This window comes from Medicago sativa, chromosome 2, assembly GCF_051527215.1.
Source record: "Medicago sativa cultivar Bolivia chromosome 2, Bolivia_mono, whole genome shotgun sequence".
Lineage (NCBI taxonomy): Eukaryota > Viridiplantae > Streptophyta > Magnoliopsida > Fabales > Fabaceae > Medicago > Medicago sativa.
In genome coordinates this window covers 50623372-50646471 of record NC_140750.1, presented here as the reverse complement: position 1 = coordinate 50646471, position 23100 = coordinate 50623372, and the positions used below count along the sequence as shown (strand labels likewise).

At 34.1% G+C, this 23100-nt stretch overlaps 1 protein-coding gene across 2 annotated transcripts; it reads right to left on the bottom strand.

The window, feature by feature from the left end:
* Positions 1-22643, bottom strand: LOC146948622 (agamous-like MADS-box protein AGL8). Of its 2 annotated transcripts, none has more exons than XM_085744827.1 (8): positions 22388-22643; positions 8045-8123; positions 7541-7605; positions 7340-7439; positions 7216-7257; positions 1212-1253; positions 1000-1106; positions 1-375 (listed from the first exon to the last, which is right to left on the bottom strand). In XM_085744827.1, exons 1-8 carry the CDS (start codon positions 22570-22572, stop codon positions 285-287), a joined length of 711 nt encoding a protein of 236 aa, XP_085600953.1. In that variant the 5' UTR covers positions 22573-22643; the 3' UTR covers positions 1-284. The 2 variants fall into 2 exon arrangements, with proteins under 2 accessions (XP_085600953.1, XP_085600954.1); XM_085744828.1 differs by having other exon boundaries at positions 1-372.
* Between the last annotated feature and the right edge of the window lie 457 nt (positions 22644-23100).

Below are 23100 nucleotides of genomic sequence, written 5' to 3'. Positions count from 1 at the left end.
TTACACAAGCAAGTCAATATATAGACAATACATAATGGATTCATAAGATACATTCATATGTATATACCACTTATTATATTTCAGCAATATTTATATAGCAAGACTCCCCTCAAAGCCATATTCATATATATAGTTAACATATGATATATATGTTGTATATCTAAAAGTCTTCTCGTGAATTGTTGTATATATATTTAAATAGTCCTTATAGCTACTCACCCATATTCATATATATTTAAGAGGAAATGTTGTATATAATGAATAGTTTTAGCTCATTTATATGACTAATTAAGCATCCAAGGTGGAAGATGGGTGTTGCCATGAGTTTGACTTTCTTCATTATTTCCTCCATCATCTCTATCTTCAGGGGAACTGCTGCATCAAGTAATTGAGCATCTAAGTATTATAATACATATTTTGTTCATACAAATATTTGTTCATGATACATATTACAAACCAAAATCATGGTTTACTACTACAAAAATTTGAATTAGCAATAGGTAATTAGAACAGAAAACATAAAAAAAAATTTCTAATATTGTCATTAAATGTTAGAGACGCCAAGTTAGAGATCAATTTTTTTCCATTTCTAATTTTCTTCCTTAACTAAACTTTTTTTAGTTTTATATATTTTTTTTCTATACGGTTCTATCTTTATTTATAGAACATTACTTATTTCCATTTTTAAGCAGACTATCTAGTATTTAGAATAGTTCAACTGTTATAACACGTACTACGTAAAACTAGTGATTATGCAATATAAGCATCCAAGGCAGAAAATAAAAGGATAATATGGTTATGAGACTTCAAGGGATATTGAAACTAAAATATTATGAAGCACATAAATTCCTAGGATTAGGGCATGTCTTGGTGTCGTACATACGTCGGTGATTGATAACGACATGATACTAACACATGAATTATGTCATTTACTCAAATTATTATCAGTGTCGACGTGTAGGTGTCTGTGTCCGTGCTTCATAGCTAAAATACACTAACCCAATATTGAGTGTCTCCAATGATTGAGGTGCAAGGACTGTGGAGACGATATTCATATCCTCATTCTGCTGATCAAGTTGGGCCATTGCCTTCTCTTTCTCCTTTATCTAGTTTTCACTCAAAATAATCATGTCAAATTAGTTTAAATTAAGATTTATGGCAAACTACCGTCTACAAAGAGCTATTGACAAAAATAAATAAATTAGTATAACCTTTATTGTAAGCAATTTGTTTTTTTCTTGGAGGGCCTTATCCTGCATTGAATAAAAAATTAATTGGTGATAGACAATAAAATTTTTATTGTGATATGTGATAGATGATCTAGTGAATGTTTTAAAGGGTTTATATAACAAAAATATAAATTTGAATTTCAATTTAAAATTACTGTGACACAATTAGACATTACAATTATCCTTATCATTATTTTTTTTAAACAACAAATTTTATTACTCATAACCTGCGCAAGAAGCGCAATAGCCAGCAAAAACAACAATGAAAAAACAAACAAGGTGCCGTATATAGGCGGAGCACCCCAACCAAAAAACCATCAAAAACCAGAAAAAAGGGGGGCGCAAACAGCAGACCTGAAAACACAAACAGGCGTCACAAACAGAAAAGACTTCCCTCCAAGGTCAGATATCAAAAAAGGCCCAGGTAAAAAAATACTCCCAGCACCCCCTAATACAGCAGCGCTACTAAAGATAGCAGAACGGAAAAATAAACCAACAAACCTAAAACTATATATTTTTATAATTAAACAAATAACACTAGAATAATTGGTGATTCCATTGAAATAACAAATTTATGAATGGGTTGCACAAAAAATAAAATTAAATAAGTAAATTATATTGATTATATATAACCTTATTGTTGGGTATTGTTTATTCTTGCAAGCTAAAATTATTAGTCACACATCAGATAAACCAAAATTGTATACAATCTAATTAAAGAATTTGTGTGCAATTAGGCATACAATACCTGCCCAATATCACCTCAATCGGGGTGTAACTCCCAATCTAATTTTTTTTTAGCCAAATAAGCAATTTTTAGGTGTCTATTGTGCAATCATCTATCAACATCGTACCAAACCCGGACTTTTATTAGGCATGTGCATACAAAATTTAACAAGGACCGGGCTGCACAACATTCGTTCTTACTAAATTATTACTTTTCCCACCCTGTGCCCTTCTCACGCGCCCTTGAAAAATGACTAAATTACCCTCCGGAATACATATTCCGGAATATTGACTTCCGGTCCGGATTACATATTCCGGACTCATTCGAAGTATAAAAGGGCGTTCACCCCCCATTTTTACAGTTTCACTTTTCACTTACTCTATCTCTCCCTCTAATCCCAAAATCCAAACTGCAAAAATCAAACCAAAATCTGTGAAATTTTGCTCAAACGGACCGCATTTGAATCCTTGACAAATATCACATGGAAGGTTAGTTCAATTTCTGTATGCATGCAAGTAATTTGTTTGGATTTTTTTTCCCTATGAACTGAAGCAATATGGAATTCGTTTTCCAAACTGTATTGTTACATTCCGGAAAATAAATTCCGGAAACACCCTGTTTTGTACTGCTCTATGCTGATTGTGTTGTGTCCATGTCACAGAAGGTTCAACCTCTAATACTCGACGCGTAAGGGAGGCAGGGCATGCTTCCCATAGGAGAGAGCGTCTCTGACGGCTGCAGGAGGAAGGTGGTGTTCCTCCAAGGCGTCGGGGTGCTAGAGGACGTCGTGCTGATGTCGAGCCTGATGTCGAGCATCAGCCGGAGCAGCAAGAGTATATGGACATGAAGCAGGAGCATCCTGATGTGGAATTGCAACATATGGTGGAGCAGGAGCTTGAGGAGGATCTGCAGGCTATGGACGAGGAAATGAAAGATGCCGAGCCACAGCGAAGGCGAAAGAAGAAGGTGGTGGACCCTGAGCCACTAGATGACTATCCTGGTGACCCACACGAGTCTGGCCTGCTGTGGAGGTACCATGTGCATGTGGCCAGGAAGGCGGCTGATGGCGAGGTATTTATTAGTGTAAACTCACTTACTTTATATCTGAAACTGCATGTTTATGTGCTGTTAAATCTGCATGTTTATTTACTGTAAAATCTGTTTGTGAAGCCATGAGTTTAAACTCACTTTATTAATTTTAATTATTTGCAGTGGCGTCCAAAATTAAAATGCATCAACAATGGTAAGAAGATAGATGCGATGCATGATAATGACACCAAATCTATCTTGGCTGCACGGTGGTGGAAAAACAAATTGCATGACACCGACCTTGGTTGGCTTCAGGATACCAGCTACAGCCTGCTTGAGCACAGTCTGATTTGTGCCTTTGTGGAGAGGTCGCACGAGGAGACTTCCAGCTTCCACCTTCATATTGGGGAGATGACAATCACACTTGATGATGTGGCCTGTTTGTTACATCTCCCCATTGACAGCATGCTCTTGTCCCACGGGTCCATATCATGAGATAAGGTGGTGGAATGGATGGAGTTGTACTTGGGTCTGATCCGGGTGATGCTCTTATTGAGGTCGAAAAGACCAAATGTGCACATTGCCGATTTAGCTAGTTGGAGAGGATCTTCAAGGACCGTTTGAAGGAGCAGAGGGATTGGCGGCCGAGTATGGTGTGACTGAGGAGGTGGAGAGGTTGCGGGACCAAGCTGTTCACATATATTTGTTGTACTTGGTGGGGATCACGATATTCAGTGACAAGAGCCAATGGGCTGTGGATGTTGTGTACCTGAAGTACTTTAGAGACCTTGACATTGTTTCTGGTTTTTCATGGGGCGCTGCGGCACTAGCTCACTTGTATAAGGAGCTCAACAATGCTGCACGTTGGAACACCAGTCAGGTGGAAGGATACCTGACTTTGTTGCAGGTATAAATTAAAAACTATGTTTTATTTTTAAAAATATAAGTGTATATGGTTTGTATATATAAACTTGTGTTGTCTTTGGTGCGGACTTGGGTGTTTCACCACTTCCCAGGTATGGGAAGCAAGGATGTCTGGGAATGATATTTAGAGAATCAGTACCCACGTGCGATGTGTTTTTTACCACTGTCTGATTTAGGTACATTAGACAACTACATAACCCATCTGGATGCGCTGGATTTGACGAGGGTTGTCATGACCCCATATGGAGCGCACCGTCAGGCACGTCCGTTTGAGCAGGTCAGCCTTTACTCTGGATGGCTGAGATGCGGAGACCGCATGGTGAGATATCTACTGGAGAGGATGCTTCGTCAGTTTGGGTGGGTTCAGACCATACCGAGACATCCCCTTGAGAGTGCACCTACTGGTGTTAATTTGGCGGATATCACAAACCGCTTTCGGCATGCACTTGATTATGCGCTGACACCTCAGATGTTGCGAGGGACTGCAGTTCATTATGTGGAGGCAGTAGATGGATACATCGAGTGGTACCAGTGCCGAGGCCACCAGAGCGTGAGGTGCCTGATGCGCGAGCTGCTCAGGAGGATGGAGACCTTGCGTACTTACAGCTTAACGGAAGGATGAGACATATCAGAGACCACATCTATGCTATGATGAGAAGTGGTCTCGTGCCGAAAGGGACTGAGGAATGGCAACATTTGGAGGATGCGTTGAAAGAGGTGCATGATGGGAAAGTTTACCGTCGTCGGGGAGCTACTGAGGGTGGCAAGGGTGGTGGCAGAGGTGGTGGCAGGGGTGGTGGCAGAGGTGGCAGAGGTGCTGGGGGTGTAGTTATTAGGGGTTGATTGTATTTTATTTAATTTTAATGTTTGAATATTTTGGATAATTATGTTATGTACCATTTGGATAATTATGTTTTATTAAAGTTTGAAAATTATATTGTGTTGTTAATTTTGATGTTATAATTTGATTTTTTGGTTTGCATATGGTCAAAGGCCAAAAAAATTGACTGAGGGTCTGTTTGGTAAGCCCACTAAATGAGCTTATAGCTAATAACTTATAGGTTATAAGCTCGTTTGACAAAAAAAGTTCTGTTTGGTAATGGTCTTTTACCACGAGCTTATAAGCTATTTTTCAGAAGCTATTTCAAGTAGCGTTTGAGCTTATAGCTTATCATTTTTTCTTCCATCTTTACCCTTGCTATTTTCTCTAAAAACCAATTCTACCCCTATAGTTTTAAATAAAATATCTATGTTTTAAATGCTCACAAATGAAAGATCTTTTTTTTTTTATTTTAAAAATATTCGTTTTTACTGTTGCATTTCATTTTACATTTTTCTAAGGACATTTAATTGTATATAATTACGTTAATTTTTTTTTTGAAGGATGTAATTTTTTTTTTGTTCGGTTAAATTCTTTGCAGATAAACTGTGCCCATTATATTAAACTTGCTCGCATCAAGTTTTTTTTTTTTTTTTTTTCAGAAAGACTCACGTCTAGTTTAATTGTTTTTTTACAAATAGTTTTATTGTTATTTTTTACGTCTATATAATTTACTTTTTTGTTATATTTTATCATTATATTGATTTTTTTACAATGTATACTGAAATGAAAATAAATACTAAAATATAAAATAAAGATATATTAAATTAATAATTTATATTAGCAAATTTTAAATACTTAAATATTAATGGATGCTAATTTTGTTATAATTTAAGAATGTCTTTTTATGTCATTTAACACTTATCAGCTAATTGAACCGCTAATTTTACCAAACACTTCAATTAGCTTATCAGCTATAAGTCATCAGTCATCAGCTAACAGTATCAGCTATCAGTCATCAGCTATAAGCTATAAGCTATCAGCTATCCGCTATTTTTACCAAACAGAGCCTGAATCTGCTCTAAAACAGAGGCTCAGCCAAAACAGATGGCTTGTGCCTCTATACTGATGCAGTTCGGATTTTATAATTCGGACAGGATTATCACTTTCCGGATTATATAATCCGGAACCATCGCTCACCACCGCCTTTTGTTGACTTTCAACGGGGTGATTAACACTTTTCAGATTATATAATCTGGAAGTTATCTACAATTTTCGGATTATATAATCCGAATCAATATATTCATAACTGGCATCATCATCCATCAGGGTGGATGAAGTGACAAAACACACGAATAAATCCGGAATTAATATTCCGGAACGGGTTCGGATTCTGTTATCCGGACAAGGGGTATTTTGGGAAAAAAATAGGGCGCGCGAGAAAAGGCACAAGATGGGAAAAGTAATAGTCTTTTATTAATGCCTAGTTGACAACACAACTAGTCTGAGACAAAAGAAAAGAAAATGAAGAAATTAAAATCTGAAACTCCGTTATTGACTCTTTTTTTTTTTTTTTTTTAAGAAGCAACTCCGTTATTGACTTTAAGGATAGGGTTTTCATTATTGAGCCCCATCAATTTTTCAAAATTTCAAGGAAATAACTATTTGGAGTTTACTTCATGTTCACCTTTTAGTAAAAGAAAAAAAATGCTTATCAAGAATTATGTCCTCACAGGTTGAGCAAATAAGGGGGTCAAAAGAGCAAGAATTCTGCTCTTCTCCCAGCACAAAACACTCGCGCCCAACTGAAATTACCAATTTACCTCTGCGCTACTTAGGTAACCCAGAGTGAGTTAACTCACGAAAATGTTAATTCCAGCGTGAGTTAAGTTGCGCTTCGCATGTTAAGATGCGCAGATTTTAACACTTGCGTTACTTAACTAACGCTGGGGTATTTTCGGTATTTCAGTTGGGCGTGAGCAAAATGTGCTAGGAGAAGAGCAGAATCTAAAGAGAGAGTACATGTTCCAGATCCATTGAGAACAAGCCAAGAAGAAGAAAAATACAACTATACAATCAGAAATAGGAAAACAAAATATTACTTTTGATATAACCTTAATTTTTATGGATTTTTTCTTAGAAACCACAAGTTCAATAATGCATATGTCCAATTCAGAAGGAGACTTTGTCAAATATAAGAAGAAAGAAGGATCAACAAGCTTCCAACTTAATTCAATAATGTTTGGACAATTCTATATTGATATTGTCGCGCGCACACATATACACACACATTTTCAATCACTAACCCAAGATTTTGAACTTTTGAGAATGAAAGTGTTGCAACAAAAGGAATGAGAATGCATATGATTAAAGGGTGCATTCTCAAACTTATACCGAATACCGAATACCGAATACGCTTAAGGTCCATTTTATTGAAGCGTAGTCAAACTGAATTTCGATTTCAAAATGAAAGTAACTAGACTTACTTTTTTACTGAGCTCTGAAATGGATTCATACATGAGTTGGTTCTGCAAGTTACAATTAAAGGATCAAAATAAGTTACATTCTCAGTTAAAACTTTATTGGAAAAATTTACATTCTTTTAATTACCTTCCTTGACCTAATCTGTTTGAGAGCAGTATCAAGTTGATGCTCCAAATGCTGAAGCTCTTTCATACTTAGGCTATCAAGTTCTTCACCCATAAAATTCCTTGAAAATAAATAATTAAAGCAAGTTAAAACATTTGTTACATATATTCCTTTAATTAGATTAGATGGTGTAATCCCTTGTTTACAACAAAACTTGTATACCTTTGATTTTTCTGAATGACTTCCAACCTTGTCTTCAACTTTGCATGTTCTATAATCCAATTTTCCTAACAGAATAGTAAACAATTAAGTTAAATTCTAATAAGATACAGGATTTATTTTCTATAATCCAGTTTTCAACTTTGCATGTCCCCCCAGTCTTGTACTTCCTGTTTCTTTATTAATTTATTTTGTTTTTGGCTTAAAAAATAAAATAATAAGATATAGAATTTTGTAATACTTTTCTATAATATTTATGAATTATTGTCAATGAGGAAGAATAACACAGAACTGATCATATGAACAAATTAGTAAATCAGTTGAATTAGTCGGTCTTTGGGCTGGATACCGAGATTTTACAAAAATAAAAATAAATAAAGTAAGTTGAATTAAATAAGTAAAATTCTCTAAAATGGATAATCTCCAATTAACACCAATTAATTATTAATAACAAATAAACCAATAAAATGAGTCAAAAATTGACTGATATAGGAGTTGATGACCTACATTTTGTGGCTGATCATTTGCAACATGCTGCCTCTCCGTATATGAATACCTTTCATACCGTTCTAGAATTTTTTCCATACTGTTGACAGAAGAAAATAAAAAGTTAGCTAAGATTGTACACATTATTGGTAAGGTATGCCTCCTAATAAAAATATGGATTGAATCATATGCAACCATACATAACTGGTTTATAACTCCTTAAAAAAAGGGTTTATAAAGTAAGGTATCCTCCTACTTCTAAATAAACTTTTTGATCTAATTAATGTTAGACTATTAAAATTGAGTTTGTTCTTAATCAATTAGCCTCCTAGGGAAACAAGTAAGGTATTTCTCTTAATCTAAATAATGTTCTTAAACAAGTTTGGCCCAATTGTCTGACTTGAGTTCTAAAAGTTCTGACAGGGAAGGATTGCTTTCACAACAAGTAATCATTTGACAGTTAGTTAGTTAATTAGAGAATGGTTAGATAGCTATAATTAGTTAAGAGTTAGTAATCTTGTGCTCGTTGCGCATGATAGGCTAACATAGAGACACACATGTAAATATACAACCCGTACTAGCTTCATTCATTAATGAGAAAACCATTTTTCATTCAATTCTCTCTACTCATAATATGGTATAAGTAACATTCTCTACAAGAGTGAAAGTTAGTTACGATTTAGTTATCAGAGAAGAATAAACAGCCATGGTTAAGAGAGAAAAAGCTTCAAAATGAAGAAAAAGTGTAACTGAATTTCATTGACTTGTGAAGGTTCATTACACTTAGTTATATATACATTGATGCCAGCTCATCATTCTTCTAACTAACTAGATGCAAGTGAAATTACAATTGGTAAATGAAATGTAAATGGAAATGCTACTAATTAGTTAACTTGCGCCCCAAGCTATCTTATTGCTCTTTATTTTCTTCATGTGTTGATACCCCCTCGCAAACTGGTGGTTGGTAGATATCTACCATCCCTAGTTTGAGCAAACATTCATGAAATTGTCTCGGACTAGAAGCCTTTGTAAACATGTCAGCTGTTTGATGTTGGGAAGTGACTGGTAACAAACGCATAACACCAGCTTGAATCTTCTCACGCACCAAATGACAATCAATGTCTAATTGTTTGTTGCGTTCATGGAACACTGGGTTTGCTGAAATATGGAGAGCACTCTGGTTGTCACAGTAGAGTACAGGTAAGCGTGAAGGAGCTTGCTTCAAGTCATGGAGAAGAAAACACAACCATTGAAGCTCTCTGGTGGCAGAAGCCAAAGCCCTATATTCTGCTTCAGCAGAGGAACATGAAACAGTTGGTTGCTTCTTTGATTTCCATGAAACCAAAGACTTGCCAATGAAGAAGCAATATCCTGAAATAGAATGACGAGTGTCTACACAACCTCCCCAGTCTGCATCATTGAAACCAAGCAACTGGAGATCAGAAGAGTGGGGGAAAAATAAACCTCGTCCAGGTGAACGCTTTAAATACCTCAAAACTCTAAGAGCTGACTTATAGTGCAATTCAGTGGGAGAAGCCATGAATTGACTTAGTTGTTGTGCTGCAAAGGAAATATCAGGGCACGTAATGGTGAGGTATAACAGCCTTCCAACCAAACGTCTATAACCAGTGGCATCACTGTGAAGGGACCCAACATCTTGAGACAAACGTGCAGAAGGGTCAAGTGGGGTAGAAACTGGTTTGCAACCAGTTAAACCAGCATCAGCAAGTAGCTCTAGACAATACTTGCGTTGACAAAGAGAAATGCCTTAGGAGGAGCGTGCCACTTCCAAACCTAAGAAGAATTTAAGCTCCCCTAAATTCTTGATGCGAAAAGCATTGTGAAGAGCTTGTTTTAAAGAATCAAACCCCTGCAGACATGTTCCTACTAAAATAATGTCATCCACATACACCAAAACAACAGTATAGAAAGTAGCAGTGATTTTGGTGAACAATGTGTGATCTGCAGTGGCTTGAATAAACCCTTGAGCATAAGGAAACCGAGTAAGCTTCTCAAACCATTGCCTACTGGCTTGCTTAAGGCCATAAAGGGATTTGAGAACCAGGTTTGGGAGGAGTGACACCTTGAGGGGCCTTCATATAAACTGCTTCATTTAAATCTCAATGTAAGAAGGCGTTGTTTACATCAAGTTGATGTAAATACCAACCATGAATAGATGCAAGAGCAAGTAACACCCTAATGTTTGATAACTTGGCAACAAGGGAGAATGTTTCAAAATAATCAAGCCCTTCAGTTTGATTGAAACCTTGTGCAACCAAACGAGCTTTGAAACGTTCTATAGTACCATCTGCATGTATTTTGATCTTATATACCCACTTACTACCTATGGAGATAACATCTGAGGGAATATCAACAAACTCCCAAGTTTTATTTGCATTAAGAGCCTCTATTTCTGCCTGCATAGCAGTTAACGACCTAGAATCTTTACTGGCTGAAAGATAACTAGTGGGCTCAATCTCATTGTTCAAAGAGTAAACATAAGCAAGATGTTTAGGAGAGAGAACTGAATAGCTGATGAAATTGGTCATTGGGTAATGACCACTTGTTCAGTTGCAAACATAATCCTACAAGTAAGTTGGTGCCTGAGAACATCTGGAGGACTTTCTGGTGACTACAAGCACTGCTTCAATATCACTCTCTTTAGTATCACTAGCTAAATCTTCATGTGGAACCTCATCATGATCTTCAGAAGAGTGTACAATGATGTCACCAACAGGTACATTGTTAGTGACTTGACTATCAAGGTAAATATGAGTGGAGGGTACAACAGTAACACTAGAGGAATGGAATGGAAATTCCAAATCAAAAAATTTCACATTCCTAGAAACTACTATTTCAGAAGTATGAACATCAACCAGCACAAAGCCCTTGATTCCTGACTTGTAACCTAAGAAAGCACATTTCTTAGCCCTTGAATCAAATTTATGTCTGTTAACTTGTAAGGTGGATGCATAACTCAAGCATCCAAACACTTTGAGATTACTCAAATCTTGTACTTCACCATAAAACACTTCATAAGAAGATTTGTTGTTCAAAATTTTTGTGGGAATTCTGTTGATCAAGTACACTACATGTAGCACAACATATGACCAAAACTTCTTTGGTAATTTAGACTGATACATAAGAGCTCTACTGATATTAAGTATATGCTGGTGTCTTCTTTCTACTCTCCCATTTTGTTGGGGAGTATACACACAACTTCTTTGATGAATTATTCCTTTTTCATCATAAAATTCTTTCAACATAAATTCTGGCCCATTATCACTTCTAACCTTCTTGACTTTACATTCAAATTGTCTTTCAACCATAGAAATAAAACTCTTTACTTTCTGAGAAGCTTCAGATTTATTATGCAACATCACAATCCAAATATGCCTTGTACAATCATCTAAAATAGTAAGAAAATATTTGTGACCATGAACAGAAGCTGTACCAAATGGCCCCCAAATATCAAAATGAACAAGCTCAAAAGCAGACCTAGCATTCTTACTACTAACAGGAAAAGGTAAAATTTTCTGTCTACACATCTGACACACATCACAAGCAGTGTGTGGACTAGTAGAAATATAGCTATACAACTTATTCATACACATCATTCTATCCTTAGACAGATGACCAAGCTTGAGATGCCACAAAACTCCATCAGGCACATGCTCTTTATTTGACTTTGCTGAAACAGATACATTGGAAACTGAAGCTGGATTATACTTTTCATCAATCTTCAAGTAGTATAAACCATGTCTTTCTTCAGCTGAACCAATCTTCTTCAAACTGTTCTTTTCCTGTATTGTACATTCATTAGCTTCAAAGTGCAAAATGCAGTTTTGCTCTTTAATCAACTTTGTAGCAGAAATAAGATTCACAGCAAATTGAGGCAAATAGAGAACATTTTCTATGCTCAATTCCTGTGATAGTCTTACTTGTCCTCTACATTGTGCTAATGTAGTGTTTCCATTAGGTAGATTTACACTAATAGGCTCAATTTTAGTGCAATTACTAAACCATTTCAGATCAAAACAAGTATGATGGGTAGCACATGTGTCTACAATCCATCCAGTATCATCATGTTTATTTTCAAAATTAGCATAACATGAATTACCTCCATGAAATGAAGAGTAATTGATACCTTTCACCACATTTGCTGAACACTTTGTCTCCAGGTTACTCTTTTCCAATAGAGACCTCAAATTCTGATATTAATCCTTAGTGAGAGTGATTCATGCACTATCTTCATTTCTGCTAGTGGATGCAGTCTGTGCTTTATACTCTGCATCATCTCCATCAATCATATTGGCATAGGAATTTCCTCCACCTCTTCCCCAGTTAGGTGGATATCCATGTTTCTTGTAACAAGTTTCTACATTGTGATTGGTTCTTTCACAAAAGGTACAATATCTTCCATTTCCTCTTCCTCTTCCTCTTCCTTGAGAGAAACCATTTCCTCTTCCTCTGCCAAACTGCTTTTGGCCATTCACTGCATTGACAAGACTTGCAGTATCCTCTAGTGGTGTATTTGGAACATTGATAACACCATATTGTCGTTTCCTTTCCTGTTGCATTACCATAGAAAACACCCTATTGATTGGTGGCATTGGATCCATAAGCAAAACCTGAGAAGCTACTCCTTGATACTCCTCATTCAAACCAATCAAGAACTGTATAGTTCTATCCTCTAGCCTAAACTCTTTAGCATACCTCATAGCAGCACAAGTACAAGCTATATGACAATTGCACTGAGGCATTGGTCTATATTGCTCCAATTCTTCCCATAGACCCCTTAGTTCAGTAAAATATTATGTGACCTTATGATTGCCTTGCTTCAAATTAGCAATTTCCTGATGCAATTGAGCAACCCTAATTCTATCACCTCTCATAAAACGATCTTTCAAATCATTCCACATATCTACTGCATTTTCTATGAAAACTACACTTTGTGCAATAGAAGGTGTGATTGAGTTAATAATCCATGTATGAACCAGATTATTACATCTTTCCCAAGCACTTCGGTTCAAATCATCATCTTCAGGAATAGGGATAGAGCCATCAACGAACTTGAACTTGTTCTTCATGCCTAAAGTTCTTCTCATCTTCATAGACCAAACATCACAGTTGAAGAATTTTCAGAAGGATGCACAAAGTATGGATCAAGACCTTGATCCAGATTATTGTTGTTTCTCACCATGATTCAACAAAAAAATAACTCAAACAAATCCAAAAATGGTTGAAAAGAATCAAATTGAACGAAAAAACGAATCAAGATTGAAACTTGAAACGAAGAAGAAGAAGAAATTGATTCGTGAACTGATGAAATAATCACATAATCAAACAGTAGAAAACAGAGTAATGGCAATTGCGGAAGCAGAGCAAGCTTTAACTTGCTCTGATACCATCAGAGAAGAATAAACCGCCATGGTTAAGAGAGAAAAAGCTTCAAAATGAAGAAAAAGTGTAACTGAATTTATTGACTTGTGAAGGTTCATTACACTTAGTTATATACACATTGATGCCAGCTCATCATTCTTCTAACTAACTAGATGCAAGTGAAATTACAATTGGTAAATGAAATGTAAATGCAAATGCTACTAATTAGTTAACTTGCGCCCCAAGCTATCTTATTGCTCTTTATTTTCTTCATGTGTTGATAAGGTACACGTTTCCTCCATTGATGCGTCTTCTAAAACTTCATGCTTTGTTATAGTCTTTCTATATATGAAGATTCATCATCTTCATCTTTGTCTTTCTATGTTTTGATTGTGTTGGGAAATGCCTACATAATTTCCCTCCTCCGTGAACTTAAAATAGGCACTAGAGGAAACGTGAAATATAAGCGTAATGACAAAAAGAGAATTTTAGCGTGGAAAACCTTCTCAATGTGAGAAAGGGAAAAAAAACCATGGGACCCTTGGGTCTCTTAAAACTTCCACTATAATGATAATGGGAATACAACAACTTCACCCTTAGGTGGATCTCACTACAATATATCTCTCAATTTGTAAGGAATACTCTCACAAATTGGCTTACTGTTTCTCTCACAAGAAAACTCTCTATGAGGATGACTTTTCTTTTGAGCAAGGCTCTATTTCTCTCTTGCTTTTTGTTGTCCTTCTCTTGTGGTGTGTTGTGAATGCTTGCTCATGGTCCTATTTATAGGAGGAGCAACCAAAGTTGCCTTACATGCATGAAGACACTTGTCATTTTCCTTTCATGCAAAACACCAAGTGTCCCTTGCAATGCATGCACCACACCAAGGGTCACTCATATACTACAACATGTGTTACTCATACACTACACCATGTGTACACCATGCACATTTCTACTTGTCATCACATGCAACCTTCCATTTTGTCAAATATATGTTGGACATGTGGCAATGGCTAGACCCCACTTTTTCCCCCTCCAGCCATAGGGGAATGCCTTCATTAGTTTGGGGTTTTCTGCCAATCCAGCAGCTTGTTTGCAAAATTCTATCTTCTCTTTTGGTAGAGGTTTTGTCATCATGTCTGCTCCATTCTCATTGGTGTGAACTTTCTCTACTTTCAACAATTTACTCTCCAACACATCACGAATCCAGTGATATCTAACATCAATGTGTTTTGATCTGGAGTGGTATGTCGAGTTCTTACTGAGATGAATCGCGCTCTGACTGTCGCAATAGAGAACATAACTTTCTTGATTCTGGCCTAACTTTTGCAGGAACTTCTTCATCCACAGGATCTCCTTACAACCTTCAGTGATTGCGATGTACTCTGATTCTCTGGTACTTAAAGCATCACACTTTTGTAGTCGTGATTGCCAAGAGACAACTCCCCCTGCAAAAGTAGTCAAATATCCTGAAGAAGATTTTCTAGAATCTACATCTCCTGCCATATCTGCATCTACATGCCCAATGAGTAATTGATTTTCATTGCCAAAGCGCAAACATTGTTTGGCAGTTCCTCTTAGATACCTCAGTATCCATTTCACAGTATTCCAATGCTCCTTTCCTGGATTCGACAAGAATCTACTCATAACTCCTACCGCATAAACAATGTTTGGTCTTGTGCAAACCATTGCGTACATAAGGCTACCCACAGCTGAAGAATAGGGCACCTTGCTTATTTCTTCTTTTTCTTGGTCATTCTCTGGACATTGTGTCTTACTAAGTTTCAAATGACCAGGTAACGGAACATGCACAGGTTTTGCATTATGCATGTTGAACCTTTCAAGAACTTTCTTGATATAGTCTTCTTGTGAAATCCACAACTTTCTTTTATTCGCTCTTGGATTCTTAATTATGTTTCTGAGTCTATTGCTCAAACAATAGTTTTTCATGATAGTGCAATTTCTGTTTGAGATAATATTAAGGAATGATTTGCTAAGGTACATTGTATTTGCTTCTTTAAGATCTACTATTAACAATCTCAAACAATGATCAAGATATGTTTTTGGAGTATTTCACTGAAATGAGACCCCTTTAGGATAAATTGAATTCTCATATACCTATCCCTAATTACACTTGTATGCATCCTTGTCGTTGTGAATCCATTCGTGCTAGAAGACATTATCGCATTGAAGACTAGATTATTCAGTTTTTTACTAGATTAAATGAGCAGTTTTCTGCAGTTAAGATTCAGGTTCTTTTGATGGATCCTCTACCTATCTCAACAAGGATTCTTCCCTAGTGGCAATAACATTATTAATATTATCATATATTTCTTTCCATTTTTAACTAGTGATATCTGAAGGTCTGCAATATTGTTGTCAAAATCCTGACTTAAATCCTAAAATTCAGGATTTTACGACTTTCTTCACCTTCAACGACTCAAATCCATAGTAGAATCCCATCGATTTTGATTGCGATTTTACGATTTCATACAAAATCGAAAGGATTTTAAAGGGTTTTGAAGAATTTTGTCCATTTTCTTTAGTCATTTATGTATAAGTATTTTTTGGACTTTAAACCGAGTCATTTATGACTATATACAATTTATAACATATATTTAGCATTATTTTTGTTTTGGTAAAATCCATCGATTTTGATTGCGATTTTACAATTTCTGATATTGATTATACCAAAGTCGTAGTTGAGTAAAATCCTTTGATTTTGATTGCGATTTTACGAGTCCCGATTTTGCTATTCCCTTTCGACCTGAAGTAAAGTCCCAATTTTGACAATCTTTGTCTGCATTCTTTTGCGTCTAGGCAAATGTCTTTTCACAATATCACCCTTATCTTCACCTGGGAAAAATTTCTTTCGCAGAACCTCTTTATCTCAAATTTTCCTGACATGATTTTACACCAAACAATTTTTTTTTTCAACAAGACCATAGTAGTAAGAATTCGTTTTTGAAGTGGAATATTAGGCTATACTTTAATCACAGAGCATACTAAGAATTTTCTTACGAATTTGACACCTTACTAGTTTACTCCAACGGAACAACGACGAACGAACAGCTGTTGGGCACTAGAATAACAAAATATTATCACGCAACTAAAATAAAATACGATAAAGGAAAAGATATTAAACACAATATTTAAGTGGAAATCCCTTGACAAATAAAGGGAAAAAACAACGGACAATAGTAGAAGAAATTCTATTAAGTGAAAGAAATTATAAAATCTCTCTCTAAATACAAAGAGATACCAATTACTCTCTCTTGAAAATATAAACTAGCACTACAAGAAACTTAGGAGAAACTTTTTTTTTTCTCATTCTCAACAAGCTATAATACTTTTTTTTTTTTTTTTTTTTTTAAGGAAACAAGCTATAATACTTCTTATTTTGTTACTACTTGGTTGGGATGAACAAATGATACGGATGATATTGTTATTTATAGGAGAAGCAAACCAAGTTTTCTTACATGCAACAAGTCATTTATCTTCATGTAATATACCAAGTGTGCAACATGTACTTGCTTCTCATGCATCTTACAACTTGAGAATGCATGCAATTTTCTACTCAGCCACTTTGTATCACATGAGAACTTTGCATCACATCGAGTAGATACGTAATGGAGCATGGCTACTATGTACTACATGCAATTATATTAATTTAGTCTAGACTATCTTTGGCTCTAGTAGTTCTATAGAAACTTTCAATACATGGTATCGAATCTGATGTTTCTAACCCCGTCATTCTATCTTTAAAATATTTAATTATATTAATTAAGCTTCAGCATGTTCCTAATTTTCTTTCTTTTTTTAGTGCAAAATGAGATCACAATTTAGACACACTATATCCTAAGGTTTACAAAATTAAGACACACTATCGAATCTAATATGTATACACTGCCAAAAAAAGAATCTAATATGCATGCACCAACTTGTGCTAGACGCCAATGGTATACATATGAGAAGTCCTTTCCCAAAGCTTCAACTGGTACGTATAAATGTCTTTACTTTTAACTAGTGCCGTACCCGTGCGTCCGCACGGGTTGCGCCGTTGGTGCATTTTTTTTTATCATTGTATAAATTAGATTAATGGAATAATAATTTTGGTAAATAAAAATGTATAAGGACTTTGGGCTAACTGTTTAGTTTTTATTATAGATTAAGAATGTAAAAGATGAACTATTTGGAAATTGAGTATATAAATTTAGGACATATTAAATCTAGAATAAGGATTAAGGACATATGTAAATAGGCCTTGTTAAGTTAGTTTTAATTACCCTATGGTCATAATAATATAATGTGCTTTTTTTTTGGTCATGTAGTCTAGTGGCTAGAATTCACCTTATAAGGTGAATAAGTGGGGTGTCCGGGGTTCGAACCCCGGCCCATGCATATAATAATGCATTGTCCTACCAATTGAGCTATCCTCACAGGACAATATAATATAATGTGCTTTTAATCATCTGTTAAGTGAATATTAACGGACGCATGGGTCGCGCCGTTGGCGCGTTATTTGCAACGTTCTTTCAATATGTATTTGTAAGCAAGTAGTTTTTCAAGCTCTGCGTTTTCTCCATTTCAATTCTAGCCGTATATGTTTAGTTGTCACAATTGAACCCTGACTGTGTTAATACAAATTTCAAGTTATAGTTAATGAACCCAAAAAAAATTTTAAAAAAAACCAAGTAGTTAAAATACATCTCCAATAAGTCCAAAGTTTAATATACTTGCAAATAAAGGTGAAAATGAACTATGACGAGTTAGGCTTGGTAAAGTTTAAAGGCAAGTTATGTCGAGTTAGACTTTGTAAAGTTTAAGTTTGATCCAAACAAAATATCCAAAACTCAAGTCTAACTTGTTATCTGACATATGCTTATTTTTAGTAATGACCTTAATATTTTTGCAAGACTGATAGGATCTTCTAACAAATTTATAAGTTTATTTCATACTAACGTTTTTAAATGATCAATCCAACACATCTTTAAATAGATTAAATTATAAGATTAAATTATTTTTTTAAGATTTTTTTTTTTTTGTGGTGGTCGAGGTTCGAACCCCAGACCTTACATATATTATGCATTGTCCATACCAACTGAGTTAAGTTCACGAGGAACTTTTTTTTAAGATCTACAATAACATTATAGAGAATCTTAAATTATATAACCTCCTATTGAATTTATTTTACAGTAATATAGTGAACTATGTAAAAAATTGACGCAGATTAGTATTTTTTTTTTTTTTTTTGGTGATGTAGCTTAGTATGCTTAAATTAACATATAAAATAAAATAAAAAGATTTAAATCAAAGTATGTACAAAATCTAATAGAATAATAAGGTAACATATTTGATATTTTTTTATTTGTTTTACTCTAAAAAAGGAAGTTGGTCTGTCTTTATATATCAGCGTTCAGAGGGACACTCTGTGTTAAATTGCGAACATTGGTTTTTATAAAATTTTATTTTTTCTCTTAAAAAATGAAATTTTAATTTTGATGAAAAAGTATATGTATATATATCTTGCACTCTCATGTTGTAACAAACATTACTTATCTTTTTCAATAACACTAACAATATAACAAATATAAAATAAATTCTTATCTTTTTGAATTTTTCTATAATATAATATTCTTATCGACATTTTTTTTTTTGCGGAGCGATTCTTATCGGCATATTTGTTTAAGGGTATAATTGAAAGTGGAAAAGTCAACCAAAAATCATATATTCTTTTTATATATAGTATAGATATATGCTCTCTTTGAAAAAATATTTAAATATAAATTTCATTGTCAATTGTTAGATATATTTATTATTATTTTTAATTATATTTTTAACTAATACTGCTAAGAGTCTTCTAAGATAGATTAGAGTTGAATACATTTATATATATATATAAGTTTATAAAATATTTAAAAGCATTTATCCATAAAATAAACATTATGAATATATACACTATATATTTTTTTGGGTTAATTATGTTTCTAGTCCCTATAAAATAGCGACCTTGTAAGTTTAGTCCCTACTTAATTTTAATAGCATTTTTAGTCCCTAATTTTGTTTTTCTGCACTGAGTATTAGTCCCTACTCAATTCAAATTTGTTTAATTTATGCTTAAACTCTTAAATTTTTGAACAATTTTTTGCAGACATGTTTATAACATTACTAAAAGTTCGTCCGCAAAAAATTATTGCAAAATTTGATTTCTACATCCAGATTTTATTACTTTTTATCTTTAACTTTTGTCGTTTTAAAAAATTCATATTTAATTCATTTCATGTCAGAAAATTCTAAATTTTAGTAAACGAACCTTTCATAGTGTTCTAATCTTGTCTCAAAAAAATCGTTCAAAAATTTAAGAGTTTAAGGATAATTAATCAAACTTTGTTTTAGCAGGGACTAAAATTATAAGTAAAATTTTTTTATAGGGACTAAAAATGCTATTAAAATTAAGTTGGGACTAAACTTACAAGGTCGCTATTTTATAGGGACTAGAATTAACCCTAATTTTTTTTAAAAAGAAACAGACAATTATTTTTTTATTACATTAAAACAAGTAAAATGAACCTATAAGAAGTTAGGTAGAGATACACTGGAATTAGTTACCTAGAGTTTTGGACTTTGACTGGCCTACCAGGTAGCAACAACTAGCACTAACTAACAACAAGTCTGCTTCTCTCAAAAAAAAAACTAACAACAAGTCTGATATAGTTTCTGCTGTTTCTATATTGAATTGGCCTTATATCTATGTCCATGAAACTATTACTGTGACAGTGATCAATCACTTTTTCTGCTGTGCTATTTTCTCATATCTATGAAAGAGGTAAAATATGTCAGAACAAGGTGCTGCTCTTAAATAGCGAATCAACACTGCTTTATTTGGTCATGCGGGAGTAACGGGCCCTACCCCCTTCAAAAAATACTAACTCAAATGTCAACTCACTCTCATCTCTCTCTCTCTCTCTAGATTTTCACATCAAGTATACAGAAATAACTTATGCAAAAACTGCATGTGTAATTCGTGCTAAAATAATATTTTCAACTACAAAGAATGGTGTCTCTACACTAAAAACTCACAAACAATCCAATGAAATGCCCTAAAAAGGATAATACATCAGAAACACTGAGTTGTTGATATGAATTCGGAACAAATAATAATAGTAAGTCAGAATGATGGTTTCTAGGGTTGAAAAATGTTCCATATGTTTTATTTGCAGTGTCTCTATGAAACTGAAGACTCGGCTCTCATAGTAAAAATAAGTCTTTAATAAAAAAAATACAATTTTTTTTAAAAATTAATCTTTTATTTAAGTTGAAAATAACACTCGTATAATGATTATTAGCCACCAAAATCAAAATCAGCTATTATTTTTACTAAAGTCGTGTTTTTTAACTTAGAAATAGAAACATGGAACATGATTTTTTTACTTAGAAATTGAAACATGAAACATGTTTATTTTTCTTTTTTGAGTTGGGGTGAGGATATTGAGCAATAATTTTTTTCTTGAGGTTCATCACTTTGGGAGGTCCAGCTCGGTTGAACTCATTGCACTCCCTAAAGAACGGCCATGTTTATTTGTATTGATTTTAAAAAATCTTTCAAAACTCTAGTAACGACTGATACTACTATCTACAAGTAGAAACTCGTGATATAACTTGTTTTCACAATTGATACGACTTAAAAAAATTTCAAAACTCTAATAACGATTGATGCTACTATCTACAAAGTACAAACTTGTGATATAACTTGTTCTCACAATTGATACGACAACACATCATTGTCGGTCTATAAAGAAACATACGAATTGGTTTTGTGGCATTGATTTGAGACCATAAAATGTGTTTCTCTCAAGATTATAGGTTTAATCATCTCTGATATCATTTTTTATAGACTAATTTGACTTCTTAAAAAAAAAAGTCTATAACAAAACTAAGAATAGTAATATTAAATACTCAAAACACAAGTTCTATATATATTATTTTATTATTGTCGAAACAAGACTGATTTTTAGTATTTCTAAAGAAAAAACTTATTCTAAGTCATTTATCACATTAAACCCGCTAGGGGTAGGGGCTTCCTCTCTCACCTTCACCACCCCAGGGATAGCTCAGTATCTATTAAATTCGGACTTCATGCTCACTTCTGAAATGAAGCGGCCTAAAGCTGAGCGACGCGGAATGGAGACCATAGGTCTCCGCGCTGGCTCAAAAAGAAATGTTCTTACTCCGAGAAGACTTACCAAAAAGAGCCAAAGCGCTCAGGTCAGGAAAAAACTTCGAATTGGGAGGGCGATCCTCCCGGTGAACTGACCGTAGGCGTTGCTTGCTCAGTATATATATATATATATATATATATATATATATATATATATATATATATATATATATCAATTATCACTCTAGCAAAGGGGAAAAGATAAAATTACACTCTCTCCCTTATAACAATATTTAAAGATATTTACATGTTAAAAAAAATATATAAACATATTTACACTCATTTTCTCTCTCTAATGTTAAAATCTATAGTTTCCATCATTGTTAAAAAGTAAAAATGTACTACACTATAATTAATTTTTGTATAATCCAACCAATTTCTTAGGTTTTTTTGAAGATTTAATTTTCAACCTCATTAACATAAAGGCTTAAACCTAATTATCAACTGACAAGCAATGATAATTATAAAAAAAAATAAAAATTGGACAAATTAGAAAAATTGCATCTCCCTATTAAAATCATCATATCATAAAACATATGAAACATCTAAAGCATCCGCCATACATAATTTAAGTAGATCCATTAGAGATATCAAATTACATGATTATAGAAAGGAAACAAAACACAAGCACAAACAGCCACAATATCATAGATATACATATATAGTAAACATTAGAAAGAATTAAAGAAACCTAGAGAAAGGAAAAAAAAAAGAGTTGTAGTACGTAAGAAATGGTAAAGAAATAAGTAATTATTATAAAGTACCAGGGGTCGCTTGAATACTCATAGAGCTTTCCTTTGTTGGAGAAGACAATAAGAGCAACTTCAGCATCACAAAGCACAGAGATCTCATGAGCTTTCTTGAGTAAACCAGATCTTCTCTTTGAAAAAGTCACTTGCCTATTGATCTTGTTCTCAATCTTCTTCAATTGCACCCTTCCTCTCCCCATACCTTAAAAATTACTATATACTCTCTACAATTATATTAATCCTTTGACACACCAATAAAGATGCACCCGTCAATTTCCCTCTATCTATAATACTATATATTATGTATTTTTTTTTTCTTTTCTAATTATTATATTAAATTCTACAAAACTTATATGTTAAGTACGTGGACTAGAGGAAGGGTAGAAAACAAAGTCGGAGAATTCATTAGTTGGCATTATCATATTCGACGAAAATAAAAGGAAAAAGTGAAAGTTGAAAAACGGATAGAGAAAGGTGGTTTTGTGAAACCAGAGTGGTTTTCTATATATTTGCTGTCGAGTTGGGATTGGACAGAGGGGCTGCTAGGACAATCCGTGGTTGTCTTGTCCTACCTATTTAATTTCTCGTACGATTTATCGTTAAACGTAAATATCTTAGAACTAGGCATATGTGTCGTAGAATATTTGCAATGTTATTTGCATTCAAAAAAATAATAAAAATTAATAACTTGAGAGAAAAAACACTAAAATAGTTGTTACCTCAAAAAA